Source organism: Leptodactylus fuscus, chromosome 8, assembly GCF_031893055.1.
Source record: "Leptodactylus fuscus isolate aLepFus1 chromosome 8, aLepFus1.hap2, whole genome shotgun sequence".
NCBI lineage: Eukaryota > Metazoa > Chordata > Amphibia > Anura > Leptodactylidae > Leptodactylus > Leptodactylus fuscus.
In genome coordinates, this window is record NC_134272.1 from 59,193,109 (window position 1) to 59,209,183 (window position 16,075).

The 16,075-nt window shown below is 40.4% G+C and overlaps 1 protein-coding gene across 1 annotated transcript; it reads left to right on the forward strand.

The window, feature by feature from the left end:
- Positions 1-4,030: 4,030 nt before the first annotated feature.
- On the forward strand, positions 4,031-15,377 carry LOC142216920 (ectonucleotide pyrophosphatase/phosphodiesterase family member 7-like). Its single transcript, XM_075285030.1, has 6 exons — positions 4,031-4,283; positions 7,131-7,276; positions 9,982-10,608; positions 13,348-13,615; positions 14,760-14,865; positions 15,308-15,377. The coding sequence occupies exons 1-6, from the start codon at positions 4,031-4,033 to the stop codon at positions 15,375-15,377; spliced, it is 1,470 nt and encodes a 489-aa protein (XP_075141131.1).
- The last annotated feature ends 698 nt before the right edge of the window (positions 15,378-16,075 follow it).

A 16,075-nucleotide genomic window follows, 5' to 3' on the forward strand; every position in this document is an offset into this window, starting at 1 on the left:
TGTAGGCCCGTGGACATGACTATGAATTACATGTGACAGTCTGGGTCGCAAAGTATGGAACAGGTCCTATTGCTGCCCAATTTTGGGGCTGTGCTTCCGTGGCTTCTATCCATGTGCCATTCATTTGTGACGTGTGCAATCCGGCTTATTCCTAAGGCTGCATTTTCCCACTGCTTTTAAGACTGGGTTCATACAATGCAGCATTTTTGGGGGTATTTTTGTAGACATTCTGTTTGCATTTTTCAAACCACTAATTTTAAAAGGGTTGTCCAGGATAATAACAGGGGGCCAGTGTCAGTAAAAATCATTCTAGAGGCCCATTTGTTTGCAATTCCTAAAACTGCACAGAGACACATTTTTCTTCAGTAGTATTTTCCCGCTTAGTCCTTCCCTCTGTCCTGGAGTACTGTCAGTAGCTTGCTGACGCTTGCCTTGAAGGGCCCTTCAGGCCCAGTTCACAACTGGGTTAGCTGTACTCTGTATGGCATTCAGCCAATCAACGCTGGTCAATGCATTCCTATGGGAAAAAGTCAGCTCCCGCATATCACAAGCTGACAGGGATCCCGATGTAATACAGTGACTTGGGCATGTTAGATGCCCCCAGACATGCTTCCCCTGCTGTCCCAGTTGCATTCCAGGGTGTTGGCATCATTTCCTGGGGTGTCATAGATGGACTTGGTGACTCTCCTTAGTCGAATGGTGGGATCCCCTGAAACGAGCATTTTTCCCCATAGACTATAATGGGTTTCGATATTCGTTCGAATAGTCAAATATTGAGGGGCTATTCGAAACGAATATCGAATACTTTACTATTCGCTCATCTCTAATAGGTACTTATTTTTAATTATTTTTTGTTTACATTAAAGTATTGATCCTTTATTTGTTTTTACAGATATCTATACATATATTTCTTATAACACTGCCGTACAGGTATGTGATTTATGATTACTATTATTTAGATATAATAATTATTAATTGTATTATTCTTTTAGTATAATGTCCTTGCTCTTTATACACATTGATGCATCTCCTTGATATTTATCAAGCACTTATGAGTTAGTATATTATTGTAATTAGTTATCTGTGGTGCATTTTATTGTATTTCATTGTGTTTTATTATGTACTTGGTCGAGCCTGTTTCCTCCACCAATGGCAATGAGCACTGTTGAAACACTTATACATTTTCTAATTCCAGTGGAACGCAGTTGCATGCGCGTGACTGACTTCCAGTTTGGTGGAGCGCATATGTGTTCCACCACCGACATGTAGTTTCATTTCCGGTCGGCACCTTCCTCGCACATGCGTAGAGGGATGTGCCATACGCCGGTATGATGGTGAAGTAAGAGGAGAGGTAAACGATTCTTTATTTTTAAATATTACCAAGGAAAGTTTTTTTTATTGTATTTTATTGTTTTGTTGAGGAGACAGGTCGCTATTCAGACCTTTCCACTAGTGCCCTCCGGGTTGTTTGATGTCCCGATTTTGTATTGGTAAGGTTGTTCCTTTATATGTAGTTTATTTTAACCATGCCTGCTAGGTTGACTAAAGGGACCCTTGAAAAAGGAGCGGATACAGTTCCGAAACGCATTGTGTGTATTTTGTTGAAGGCTTCAATAAACGATTGTTGAGGGTAAGCACGGATCTATTTCCTTCATTCCATTTACTGCATAAGTTAGTGGTTTGGTCCTATTATTCCTTGTCTACATGTACCTGTACGGAGACTCTGCTGCTTTTTGGTTCCCTCTGGTATATGATACTATTGGCATGTTAACTATATCACAAGGTGATTATTGAGTCATCCATGTGTTTTGATGACATCATATTATAAAGGGTATTACGCCAGGTGCCGCGCGGTGCTGTCTTTGTGTTTTGTCCACTCTCACTCAGGGACCCACTAAGGGATTCACCTGCTCCCATGTTAGTCAGTACAAGCCTTACCTGCGCCCTTTATTGTATGTGCTTTCTAACACTTACTATTATATGTATTTTTATATGTAGAGCAAGAAAATTTTGAACAATGGGGTGTTCCTATGTGTAAAATATCTATTTCATGGATGCGGAATGGTATGGAAATATGGACCATCTGCTGCCAGACTGAATTAGTTTAATACATTTTGATTTATTAGCTTTATTATCTACATAACATCTGAAGATTTCATTTTGGCCCTTAGGGTAAGTTCACACGTAGTTTTTTGGTCAGGGTTTTGAGGCCGTAATCGCCTCAAAACCCTGACCAAAAAGACAGCCCCCATTGAAATCAATGGGAGACGATCAGGAGCTTTTTACAGGAGCCGTTTCTTCCAGCTCCCGGAAAAAAGAAGCGAGATGTTCATTCTTCAGGCCAAGTTGCCTTGCGATTCGGCTTGAAGAAACTCCCTCCTCCGGACTAGGCCCATTCATTGGATCTAATCCGGAACGGAGTGCGTGGCTGGATGCCGGTACAGTGCACCAGCTTTCAGTCGTGGCGTCCCGGCTTTTGGATCGGAACCTGAGGTGGCCTCCGCCTTAGTTTCCGATCCAAAAAACTCAGTGTGAACTTACCCTTAGGTATTGACAGCCATGGGCTGTCTTCATACTGGTAAGGAATAGAAAAACAAAATGCATTAGAAAGTTGTACAACTTATCATTGTATAATCATTTAAGTACAAGTATTAGTACAAACAAACTTAAGGAATGTTCACATGAGAAATCTGGTGCTGATTCCACCCCAAAATCAGCAACACATTCTGCCCTTTCTGCATTTCTGGCTTGAAAAAGCGTCGTACTAGACGCGAAACAGCTGTTGCCTTTTTTTGCCTATAATGCCTTGTCTCCCTCCCTGTATTATTTTTATTTATTCTTAATAAAGGATTTTGATTTTACACATGAGAAGTGTCAGATATCAAGTATCATCTGCTGACTATGGAATGGCGAGTGCCCACCCCGATCTTTTTCTATTTTTTTTACATTCTGCCCTGATCTCCAGTTGTTTTCTTTGCTGCAGATTCCACGATTGAGTCTGTGGCACGAGATTCGGGAAAGCCATTGTATTGTAGAATGCTAAAGCCAGGGGGTCGGAAAGTGAAGAGCAATCTGAAGTGGATGTCTGCTCAGATTCCTCTTCATTTTAGGCTGTGTGAAAAGCCTCTTAGATTTTACACACGTTACCTTCTAACCTCTCACGTCCTCATAGATGGGCAGTATTATACACCACTAGAAAGTTGACAGTGTGCTGACAGTGGCTTTCCCGGTATGTGCTCCGTTGATGGAAATATCTCTTTACTGTCAGAAGGGCCGGTCTTACAGCTCAGCCTCATCCCACCTTTCTGATAGTGGAAAGATATCTCCAGCACCAGGGTGCACACCAGGAAATCCAATACTGTGCAATAAATTCAGTGCACTGTCAGCTTTCTAGTGCTATATAATGCTGCACATCTCTGAAAGATCCTCTTTAAGGCTAAGGCCCCACATTGCGGAAACACAGCTTTTTTTTGTTGCAAATTTTGCTGCGTTTTTTTAAGCCAAAGCCAAGAATGGCTACAAAAGAAAAGATAAATATATAGGAATTTCTTATACTTCTCCCTTCTGCTCAATCCATTTCTGGCTTTGGCTCAAAAAACCACAACAAAATCTGCAACGAAAAAAAGCAGCGTTTCCGCAACGTGGAGCCTCAGCATAAAATTGTGCAATTATATAAGTAATTCTATAGCATTATATTATGTTACTGACTTTGTATCAAGGTTAATATTTTTAGACACATGTATTTTGCGGTAATTATTAATGCGGCAATTGGCTCATTCATGAACATAGTTTAGTTGTTCCTTCCACTGAACAGCAAACTAGATCTAACTAGATATTTTCTTGTCATATTCCCAACTAGATAAGTAATAGAAAAAAAACAAGTACTTGCAGGTAAAATGATTGGGCAGGTTTTCCCATAATGCTGAGCTAAGTGAGCTTTAGCCTGATAAGCGACTGATAAGTCACGGACATACGATGTGACAGTGACAGTCAGCACATCCAAGCAATAGCTAACTGTCCATCCATCACTATGCAAACCCAGAAGTCTGTAATAATATTTTTTATTTTATTCACTGTAATTTTTGGTAAGTCAATCTTCAAGAATGCAAAAGAAACTCGTAACAAGCTGCTTGTGATCTCCTTTGATGGATTTCGATGGAATTATGATCAAGATGTTGATACCCCACTTCTGGACTACTTGGCTGAGATTGGAGTAAAGGCAAAATATGTCAGCCCACCTTTTGTAACGATGACATCCCCTTCTCATTTTACTACAATCACTGGTAAGTTTCAGTAGCCAACGTAAATGTAAAAAAATTATTCATGTTTTTAAAGTGAATTAACATCCATCTGAGTCTCAGCTTGCAGATTTCATCATTTTACCTAATAATATACATATGGCTTCCAAAGCATTAATAACTAATAATTAGAGATGAGCAACTACTCGAATCGAATATCGAACCCTATTATACTCTATGGGGGAAAAATGCTCGTTTCAGGGGTAGGCAACATGCGTTCAAACTGAACTTACCAAGTCCACGAGTGAGGGTCGGGCTGGATTCTCCAAGAAGTCTTCTCCACGCAGCGTGCCCGCGTCGTCATCCGGCAATGAATTCACTCTTCTAGGCATCGGGCCTGGGCAGAGATGACTGCGCATGCCCGCACTACAAGAAAATGGCCACTTACAGTCAAAGCGGCCATTTTCTTGTAGCGCGGGCATGCGCAGTCGGCTCTGCCCATGCCCAATGCCTAGCAGAGTGAATTCAGAGCCGGGAGACGCCGCGGGGACGCAGCGAGGAGAAGTCTTCTAAAGGTAGGAGAAGAACCAGCGTTGATCGGCCGACTGTATAGCATTCGGCCAATCAACACTGATTCTGATTCGAATTTTTCCATTCGAATAGCGAGTGGTACTCAATCGAGTACAAGTATTTTGAATACCGTAGTATTTGATCGAATACCTACTCGATCAAATACTACTCGCTCATCTCTACTAATAATCACCTGAATACTTCCTTCTGGCAGCATACTAGGCTTATGGTATTTATACAGCAGAGATTGCTTTTACCAGTATATATAGAATAAAACAATGTATGACTGTACACTCATTCATACAATTTCCAAAAAACAGGGAACCCTAAAATGGGTAGCCCAATGAAGGACATTTATAACCTATACATTCAAAAGTTATTTATGTCCATTGGAATCCCCACCAATTTCTAGGGTCTAGGGAACCCAGTTTCTCCTCTCAGTATGACAGCAGTGAGAAGGGGTTTGAAATGAGAAGTGGTCCTGAACGTAACCCCCCTTTCAATGTCTATGGGGTTGACAGAAATAGCTGATCATATTCCACAGCACTTTACAGACATATTCAGTTACTGTCCTATATAGGGTTCACAATCTACATTGTCAAGTGTGGGACGAAACTGGAGTACCCGGAGGAAACCCATACAAACACAAGGAGAATATACAAACCTGTCTTTGGCAGGATTCAAACTCAGGACTGCAACGCTAACCACTTAGCCACTGTTCTGACCTTATATGTTCCAAGGCGGACACATATGTTCAAGTATGTCTTCTCTGCCGACTAAAAAGAGGAATCATCGGTGTCATGAGCCAGCCGTCTCTAAAGCTGAAGCTGCATCTCTGCAAGTAATAGCCTGAGCAACTCACCACACCAAGGATAGGATCTATATACTCTGAAAAGCTGAGTCAAACGTAAGAACATCAGTGTCCATCTCAACACATTTACTGAGGTGGACACAGTAAAGGTTATTCATAGAAACAGCAGGTGACACTATTCTAATATCATTCCTAGAATATCAGGGGATAAAAGAGGAAACATTATCAGATTATCAGGGACTTCATGAAGACTATTGGACAGATCCTTCATGTGTTTCACTGGCTTCACCTTATTCCTCCGATAATTTCTAAACAGGAACTTACCAGCAATGCAGAAATTTTATAAAAAAAAAAACAAAAAACACTTAATTTACGAAATCCACGTTTCTACCGGGTTGCACTTCCTAAGGGCAATTTCACAAGTCTGTGTCCACGTTGGGAAACACGATCCATGTGATGGTCTCATTTCCCATTGTGAGCTGAACTAACTGCATCATAGTGATTTATAATGCTGTGAGATCCAGAACAACTGCAGCTACTTGGAGTGTCATGTAGTGTGAAATGCCCCAGTCAGACCCAAAGGGCTCGGGTTGGGGTAAAATAAAAAAAGGAGGGATACTCAACTGTTTCTGCTGTTCCATTATAGCATTGTGTGCTCCATTCCATCCTGTGCCCATAGTGGCCAGACCAGAAATTTAGGGGCTCAGGTGAGCGATGACGCCAATCACTGGACTCTTGGTACTGAAATCCCACACTGACTTTGGCTTTTCTCATTCGATGGCAGACATATAAGAACAGCTGAGGATTTCAGTGCTGAGTATCAGAGTGACATTCTAGCTAGTACTTTTATAGTTAGTGGTTGTGCAATCTCTGGCTTCTGTGGTTACATGTTGGGTACCAGTGATGTATTGGCAATGCTTGTTCACTACTGACTTGACCATTGTGGGAACCGGGGGACAGAGTTGAGTGTGAATCCATTTCATCCATGGCCCCAAAGATTATTTTTAAATATAAATTGCACATTTTAGGATCCTACTAAGACCGGGTATTTGTTAATATGAACAAAATTTTATTCAATGCAAATTTTCTATAGAAATCATCTCAAGCTATAGGCTTCACAAGCAAAACCAATCAGACCATATTTCCTAGTAAACACTATCCCCATATCTGTCTCATAGTTTTTCATTCAGTTTCCTGCTGCTACCAAATAACCTCGGGCAGATGTATTCAGCTTTCTCCACATTAAATCTGCTGATCACACTGCAGATAATTTCTTTTGTTGAATGTGTTATTTGTGAGATTCATAATTGGTAATTCCCCCAAAGCAAATTACACATTTCCATTACAGTAATTTATATCCCAATGCAATTTCCAAGCTTTAAAAATATAATACTATTTAATTATGCTCTGTGTAAAATTGCTCAACCACATACTTGTGTAGCCTGATTTTTACTACTTCTGAATGTTGCCTTCTGTATCATCATATGACCTGAATTTTACGACTCTTACAGGCCGCTGGGTTGAAGATCACGGTGTTATCCACAATTTGAAGTTTAATACTGAAACACTTCAGAAACTTACTTTCAAGCAAACCCAAAATGCGTCAGATTGGTGGGACAATGGCGTGCTCCCTCTATGGATCACAGCACAGAATCAGGTGACCTAAAATACTACGCTTATATACTAATAAAATTATCCCGTAAGAGTTTATTCAGATGTCCCGTTGGTTTCGGCACCTATATCTGCCCACTGTCAGAAGAGCGTTCCTGACAGTCTAGCTACGCTGTGAGGAACACATCCCCTAAACTGTACTCGTTCATAGCCCTGTACTGTCAGAGGGGAGGATGAGCTGAGCTGTGAGTAAATGTTCCCCCCCCCCAGTACAAGTCTATGGACGAATACTGTCAAAGGGTGTTCCTAGCAGCACAGCCAGACTGTTAAGAATGCCCTTCTGACAGTGGGCAGAGATTGGTGTCGAAACTAACAACACTGATATCTCCAGGCTGAGGACACGTAACGGGAAAGCCGACAGTGCACTTTTTTATTTAGAAAATACAGAAAATAAATAAACCTTCAATTCGGGCACAAAAATAAGCAAAATAAATACAGCTGTAACATCAGGTAAAAATGAGCGACATAACCCTGATCGTCTGAGCACTAAATAAACAACAAAGTGCTAACTATACATGGAGCTTACTAAAAAAGAGCGCAATACAATCTCACCAGACTCACAGTGTATCAGGACAGACCCATGCGCCTCCTCCGCTTCCAGGATCTGCCCTGAAGTGCAGGCTCTGCAGCCTTTTATGGCCCAGTAACAAGCCCAGGACCCACACCTGAGGCTGAAACCTATTCAAAACCCACACTGGACTATACATATGTCAGAAATCTGGGGGATATATACCATGACTACAGCACTCTGCCTGTAACCTTCTCATATACCCCATAAAGCTGATGCCAATTGCTCCCATCATAGGAAAAAGAAATGATTTCCCAACTCCACCTATGGCAATTGGAATAAATCTCTACATTGAAATTTTATCCCAAAACTTGTGCATTGTTATTAACTTGCCCCTAAACTTGATAATCTGTCTTTCATGTCCTCTGATGTCGGTGGTATTATATGCCAATAGAAAGCTGAAAGTATGCAGATTTCAGCGCACCATCAGCTTTGCCAGTATGTGCCTGATGCCAGAGTTATCAGTGTCATTAGTGTTGGCACCAATATCATTGGACTGTCAGAAGAGCAGGCATTACAGCTCAGGGTCATCGCTGGGCTGTGAGGCTGGTTTGATCTGTGCAGGGTCTGGTGTTGGACTGTCACAGATCAGATACTGATGACCTATTCTATCTTATGCATAGGTCATACATATGAAACATATGTTAGGAGCTGGAAAGTCCCTGTAACATGTTTTTGCAACAGTTTTCCTAAAAGATGAAAAGATTTGTTTCTACCCCATGTCAAGTGTAAAGTACATTAGCATTGACAATCCTACATAACATAATGGCAACGTTATTAGTTGCAAGACAGATATTATCTGATCAACTATTGTCCAATCCATACTTCTCCTCACACAGTACTCCTTATTTATTACCTTGTTGTGCTGATTCTACAGTATGTCAAACCGTATAATCTATATAGTACAAGACTCTAGGTAAATTATTATATGCACAATGGTCAAAGAGCAGAGAAATAACCATTTTGATGACTTGGTCTTAGAAGACAATATTTTGGAGTAGAAGTGGTGCAAAAATGATGTATTTAACATACTGTAACAATAAGGACACTATTCCATTTCTTCCAAGAATTTCCATACATTATACACTGGTCTTTCTAAGGATTATGTAGTTCATGTTGGCATTGTAAGATACAATTTCATTCCATGTGAATGGACCCTTTACGGTTGTGAGACGGACCTGTAAGCACTTTGTGATGCCTCCATAAAGGACTGTAAAAAGACCTCTGTTTCTCTAATGTAGATTATAAACCCCATATAGGGCTCACAATGTACATTTTTCCCTATCAGTATGTCTTTGAAGTATGGGAGGAAATCCATGCAAACACAGGGAGAACATACAAACACCTTGCAGATGTTGGCCTTGGCAAGATTCAAACCCAGGACGCTAGTGCTGCAAAGGCTGACCACTGAGCCACCATGTTGCCTTCTAGTTCTCTAATATTATATGGAAATAGTGTAAGTCCATTGTAGGCTATGAGATCAGTACTTACATAGCTAGTACAGATAAAGAACTAAAATGTATGCCAACATCAACTGCGGTAGAAAAGATAATGTCGATAATAGGAAGAAGGGGCTAAAACGTAGTTTGATGCACAGAAAGGCAGAAGTCACAATCAAACCCTTATGTCGCCATCTTATATTTTTGATCTGCACTTTTTTTTAGCCTGCAAAGTCAACTGCACCTATTGAAAAGCATGCAGGTACCATTTTTATTCTGCAACATTTGGTGTCCCATAGAAAAGTTATTGTAAAAAGATGAAGAAAATATAATCCTATACCCTGAGCATGCTGTATTTTGAAAAAATGCAGTTGACTAACGCTAGGTTCACACTTGTGTTTGAGTCTGAGTAGGAGATTCTGTTCCCCATTCCACTTAAGTCCTGCAAAGAGGACATAAACCAGGCGGACCCTATTATAGTCTATGGGATCGGTGGTTACTGCATGTAACCACTTTTTAAGCAGATGGTTTCCATTTTTCAGGTCCCCAAGTGGACCCAAAGGACAGAAGCCCATATGCTAGTGTGAACCTAGTGTCAATGACACAAAGACCCATACGTGTGGGTAAGAAACTAATTTGCCGAAAAGGAGTTCTTGGTTCTACTTAATGTTTTTCTCTTCTCAGGGCTTGAAGGCTGGTTCTTTTTACTTCCCAGGAGGAAATGCTAACTACAGTGGTAAGACAGTGACTAAAGTAAAGGCAGAGGCATCTGACCACCCTAAAAGTGACGAGAACGAGTGGAGAGAAAACATAGATATTGTCATGAAATGGTTCAATGAAGACGGTTTGGACTTTGTAACCCTCTACTATGGAGAGCCTGATAAAACCGGACATCAATATGGTCCAGAAACTGAACAGAGAAAGACAATTATTAAACAAATAGATAGAACAATTGGTTATCTCTTAGAAGCAATTGAAAAAAACAAGCTGAAAGATAAATTGAATGTCATCATTACGTCTGATCATGGCATGACCACCGTAAAGAAAGAGCCTGCTGTAGAAGAAATTCGCCTGTCAAACTACATTAATTTCAGAGATACAGTTAAGTTTGATATTCTAGACTATGGCGGTTTTGGAATGATTTTACCTAAGGAAGGCAAGGAAGAAGAAATATATCAGGCTCTTAAAAATGCCCACCCTCATTTAAAGGTGTACAAAAAACAGGATTTTCCTGAACGTCTACATTATTCCAAACACGAAAGGATTTTGCCAATTTTGGTTTATGGAGATCTGGGCTACAGTGCAAATGGAGTAAGTATTATGATGGAATTCATCTCCCCAGTATATAATTATGCACTTGCTTTACAATAATTTTTGGTTATGGTGTTTTATTGCTGTAGACTTGATTTTAAGCACTTATAGTAACAGAGGTGGATGGAATAATCCACGTATTAGATGTAGTTTATGTAGGTTCACCAAATTCAACTATTCCTTAACTTTTCCTTTTCTAGCCTTAAGGGGCATTCACACTTGCGCCCAGTGTGCGCCAAGTGCCTCTCCACCAGGTTTCCATCCTTAGCCCCGTGAAATTGGACCAGGGACGTCTTCCCAACGGTCGGCTTTAAAACCCATTTATTAGAATAGATTTTTAAAGATGACCACCGGAGTCCACCTTTGGCCTCTCCACGGAGAAACCGTTTTTTTCAGCCACACACAAAGGCCTACATGTCTGATCCAGCCTTTCCTTGTGGAGAGGCTACAGGCGGACACCGGCAATCATCTAACAATGACCGACTGGCACAGTGTGGTAGAGGGCCCTGCCTGCAAGGGCTTCCAATCAATTTGCAGTAACAAACATTTGTCGAAAACTTGTTCCCAATGTGAGGTCCATATAAACATGCCATCAATCATCTAACAAACCAACAAACTCTTGTTTTTCAACTGATTGCGTTTTTTACTTTTTTGATCCTTCCTCCGCCATGTACTTTGCATTGGTCAGTTTAAAAGACATAAAAATGATCACTGATCGATGTGTAATGTCATCAATTGGAGCTCATCCCCCCGTTATATTGGCCAATGTAATGGTGCATCTAGCTATAGCTGTATCATTTTACAATGAGTATGAATGTCCATGATATATTACAAAGCAGAACTAGCAGACATAAGAAAAAACTCCGTCTACAGCAAGCAGATGGAGGGTTTAATAAAGTGCCACCGAACAGACAAAGTTGTCAGCAGAAGACAAGTTATTCAAGTTAATAAAGTTATTCCATTAGACAAGATATGTAAAGTTCTAGTTCAGCAGTCAGCACAACTCTGATAGCTGATACTCTACAAAGCAAATTAACTCACTAAAGACTTACATTACAATTCATTGCTATTTGGTAAATGTGGCAATTATTTTTGTATATCATATAATAACATTTTATAATCTGTTCTATCCAATTTTAAACCAATTACATTCCGAAAAAGAAACAGCTAAATTATAAGTTATTTTAAAACATCTGTTAATTCTTTTTCACTTTTTCTGGGTAAATGCATTTTTTTAGAAGAATGAAGAAAAATATAGACTTATATACAAACTTTGTAAGTCAAAATTGGATACTGGAAATGATTTATCCATATGAGATGCATCCATAGGTACCAACTATGGAGAACAAAATTACTTTTGGCAAAATCTGGTTTTGTATCAAGTTTGAAAGGGCTTGGTCAACAATTATTGATTTATGGCCTTCCCTTAGGATAGGCTAGAAATGTCTCATCAGAGGGGCCGGCAAAAACGTTCTGCATGAGCCACTTAAGACACCTGTAATATACACCCCACATAGAGTCGGAATCAGCTGGCCCCAAGCACTACCTAGTGGCTGGGTGCTGGTACTGCAGTTCAGTTCCCATTGAAGTCAAGCTGACCTTTACAGGGGCCGGCTATTGATAGGCCGTAAATTTAAAATTCATTGCCAACCCCTTTAAAACCTGGGTCTGTACATTGATAGACTACTACTACTACTTACACAAAAGAACTATTTTTAAAAAATTAGATTCCAGAAGAATAAGAAACAGGGAATCTCTTACAAATGTTGTTTTCCTTACAGTTGGGGTTTGGCCTTAGGCAAGGGCACGTATTATCACCTATTTTGTTCAATTTATTTATAGTATCGTAGGCTGAATTGATTCGACAGTGAATGGATATTGATTAGAGATGAGCGAGTAGTGTTCGATCGAGTAGGTGTTTGATCGAATACTACGGTATTAGAAATACTCGTACTCGATCGAACACTACTAGCTGTTCGAAGTTTAAGGTTCGATGCAGAACCAGCGTTGATTGGCAGAATGCTATACATTCTGCCAATCAACGCTGGTTCTTCTCTTACCTTTAGAAGTCTTCTCCGTGCAGCATCCCCACGGCATCTTCTGGCTGGAATTCACTCTGCTCAGGCGTCGGGCCGGGCAGAGCCGACTGCACATGTCCGCGCATTCGCAGTCGGCTCTGCCTAGGCCCCAATGCCTAGGCCCCGATGCCTAGGCAGAGTGAATTCCAGCCGGAAGAAGACGCGGGGACACTGCACCTGGAGAAGACTTCAAGGAGAATCCAGTCCGACCGTCACTCGTGGACTTGGTAAGTATAATTTTATTGAATTTTGCGTACCCCTGAAACGAGCATTTCCCCCCATAGACTATAATGGGGTTTGAAATCCATTCGAACAATCAAACAGTGTGCGGCTGTTCAAATTGGATTTCGAACCTCGGACATTATAGTGTTCGCTCATCTCTAATATTGATGGATTTAATGCTATGTATTCCATTGTTATGGCAAAATGCAGATCCTACGGTCACGTGCTTGAACCCTCATAATCCAGGGATTCTTGGAGAAGTTGGTATACCCAGGGAAACCTGAAACCAGATAGAAATTTTCATACACCTGCCAATACCCATTTGACTTATGCCTTTATTGTGGAACTGTCTTTCCATTTATATTGTTTGTATTGTGTCTTCTGCCCAAATTAAGTGTATTGTTGGCCTGGAATATAACATTCTTCTCTTCCTTTCCAGCGAGTAATATTTTACGTTAATAAGGGAGATCATGGATTTGATAACAATGAAATGGACATGAAGATGATATTTCGTGCCTTTGGGCCAGATTTTAAAAAGAATTACATTTCAGAACCATTTGATAGTATTCACATATACCCCCTTATGTGCAAGCTTTTGGGTATCATCCCCGAGCCACACAATGGCAGTATCGCAATTACTCAAGATATGATTTATACTGATATCATAGAAGAGCCGGACAATGATAATGATGACAATGGTCAAAACAGTAAGTAATCATCTTTTATTAACAGCATGGCTTGCTTAAAGAAGTTATCTCATAAAGCCCCAGTCCATTTGCCATGTTAGAGTTTATGGAAATTAAAAAGGGGGTATGAGCAATTCCCGTTATAAAGACATTTTAATACTTTAGTGGGCCCAGTTCAAGTCCAGTTTCCTAAATATCCTCTATGCACACTTTTCTTGCCACGTGTTTCAGTATAAAGCATTTTCAAACTGGGCAGGAAACCCGACGGACCCCATTATAGTCTATGGGGTAACCGTTCTTTAAGCGGACAAGGTCTCTGTCTTTCGGGTCCGAATGTGAATCCGAACGACGGAGATATGAATGCTAGTGTGTACCTAGTGCATCCTTGATCCCAAGGAGATGCCTACAGGCTCTGGTTGTAGTGCCATCTGCTGAGCTTGGTGCTCATCACACCTCCATACTGCAGACATGATTAGACGAAACCTGAATGGTGAAGCACAGCACAGAGCTGATAGCATCCTGCTCCACCATTGTTTGAAACTTTATCTGTGCTCTGAGGCTATAAGTAGTTAAAATCGCTCCTGCAGCCTGTTATAGTGGGACAGCACCCAAAATGCAGGACTGTCCCACTTGATCTGGGTCAGCTGAGAGACCATAATGACTTGCAGAGTAAGCCATTTATTTGAATGACTGTCATGCAATCCCTGACTGGCTGAGGTTTACCCATGACAAAAGTAGTTTGGCGGCACTGAGACCTAGTACGATTAGCTCATCACCTGGAGGGCGTATTCTGAGACATATTTGTCTCTGATTATATCTTTAATAATCAAAGTTGGGTCTAAACAAAAAAAGAATTTAGTTATTATTTGGTGTACTGAATATTTCCCCCACCTCCAATATTATTCTTATGCCTGGATTATTCATTTCATTTCAGGGGTCAATCTTAGGGGGGTATAAACACAAATCCACAATGTGTTCCATTATAGTGCATGTGTCTTTTTTATTGCATTGTATATCTAGTTATTGCCTGCCCAAGGACCTTTTCATTTTCATGTTATTTGCTCTGTCCTGTATACAATTGACAACCTACCTCTTTCTTTCACCATGGCTATTGTTATACTGATACCATATGTTGTAATGTAACATTTTGTGCTTTGTCAAATAGGTGATGCAATTCATGTGGCAATGATCGTGCTATCCGCGCTAACTGCAGTGGTGCTGCTATTTTTCCTAATTTATGTGCCATACACAGCTGTGAAAAGGAAGAAAGGGTAAATACTGAATGATGGCTATAAGTCTAGGTTTATGGTCCAATTTTCCCATTTGTGCAGTTTTTCTTAAAGGATACCCGTCACTAGGTTTGAGCGACATGACCTTATGCTGTTGGAGTTTAGGGTCCCAAATCTGGTGACCTCAGTCACATCCGGTGCTTCATATAGGACATGGGACACCAATAAATAATATGAATTCTTATAATAATAATAATGATAATAACAATAATAATAATAATAATAATAATAATAATAATAATAATAAAATAGGAGCGTATTGATGAGTACACCCCCTCCCCCAATGTACTTGTGTATCTTCATATTACTGACAGTCATTTAGTATTTTCATTGACGGAACCCTGGTCTCTTTCCGTCACTATCTACAGAAAGAATAGCTCAGACAAGCTTAATTTAATCTTTCTTTTATCATTTCTTTATGCAGAGCAAAGAATCAAGGTCAAGAGGAAAAACGTGACATTGAAATAGACAAGCAACCGAAGACATCGCTATAGATTATGCTTTGATGATGTGTTTCTTGCATAAGAGATATATAAAGTGTGTTAAAGATTTCCACACAATGTATATTTTCGGAAGCCACCAATTCTACCATTTTACCAAGCACATTTTTCCAGGTTCCCAATATGGTTAAAGGGAGTTATCACTAGATCTTGACCCCTTGGTTCAGAAATAATAAGTTTTATTTTCAGTGTCTTGGCTTTCTGTGGGTGTAAGTGTCAATGTGAAGGACTACAATTCCCATGAATTCTTCCCCCTTCTCTTTACACAATGTTCCTGTATTACAAAGTGTAACATCATGTGACTACATCTGAAGCTACGTTCACATTTTTTTTTTTAACGGGCATCACATGGCAACATTAAATTCAATGTCAAAATATAGGTCATGTCCTATTTCTGTCCATTTTCACAGATGCCTCCATACACCACCTGGGGATCCACGAAAAATGGATATTCTGCACCTTGGTTATCTGAATGTAGCCTGAGATTGGCTTACAGAGGCAATTGGAACTTGGAAACTGCAGGGTGTCCGTTTTACATACAGTATTTTTCCGTAAAGTGTGGATGGGCTTCACAGTTAGAGATGAGCGAACAGTGTTCTATCGAACTCATGTTCGATCGGATATTAGGCTGTTCGGCATGTTCGAATCGAATCGAACACCGCGTGGTAAAGTGCGCCATTACTCGATTCCCC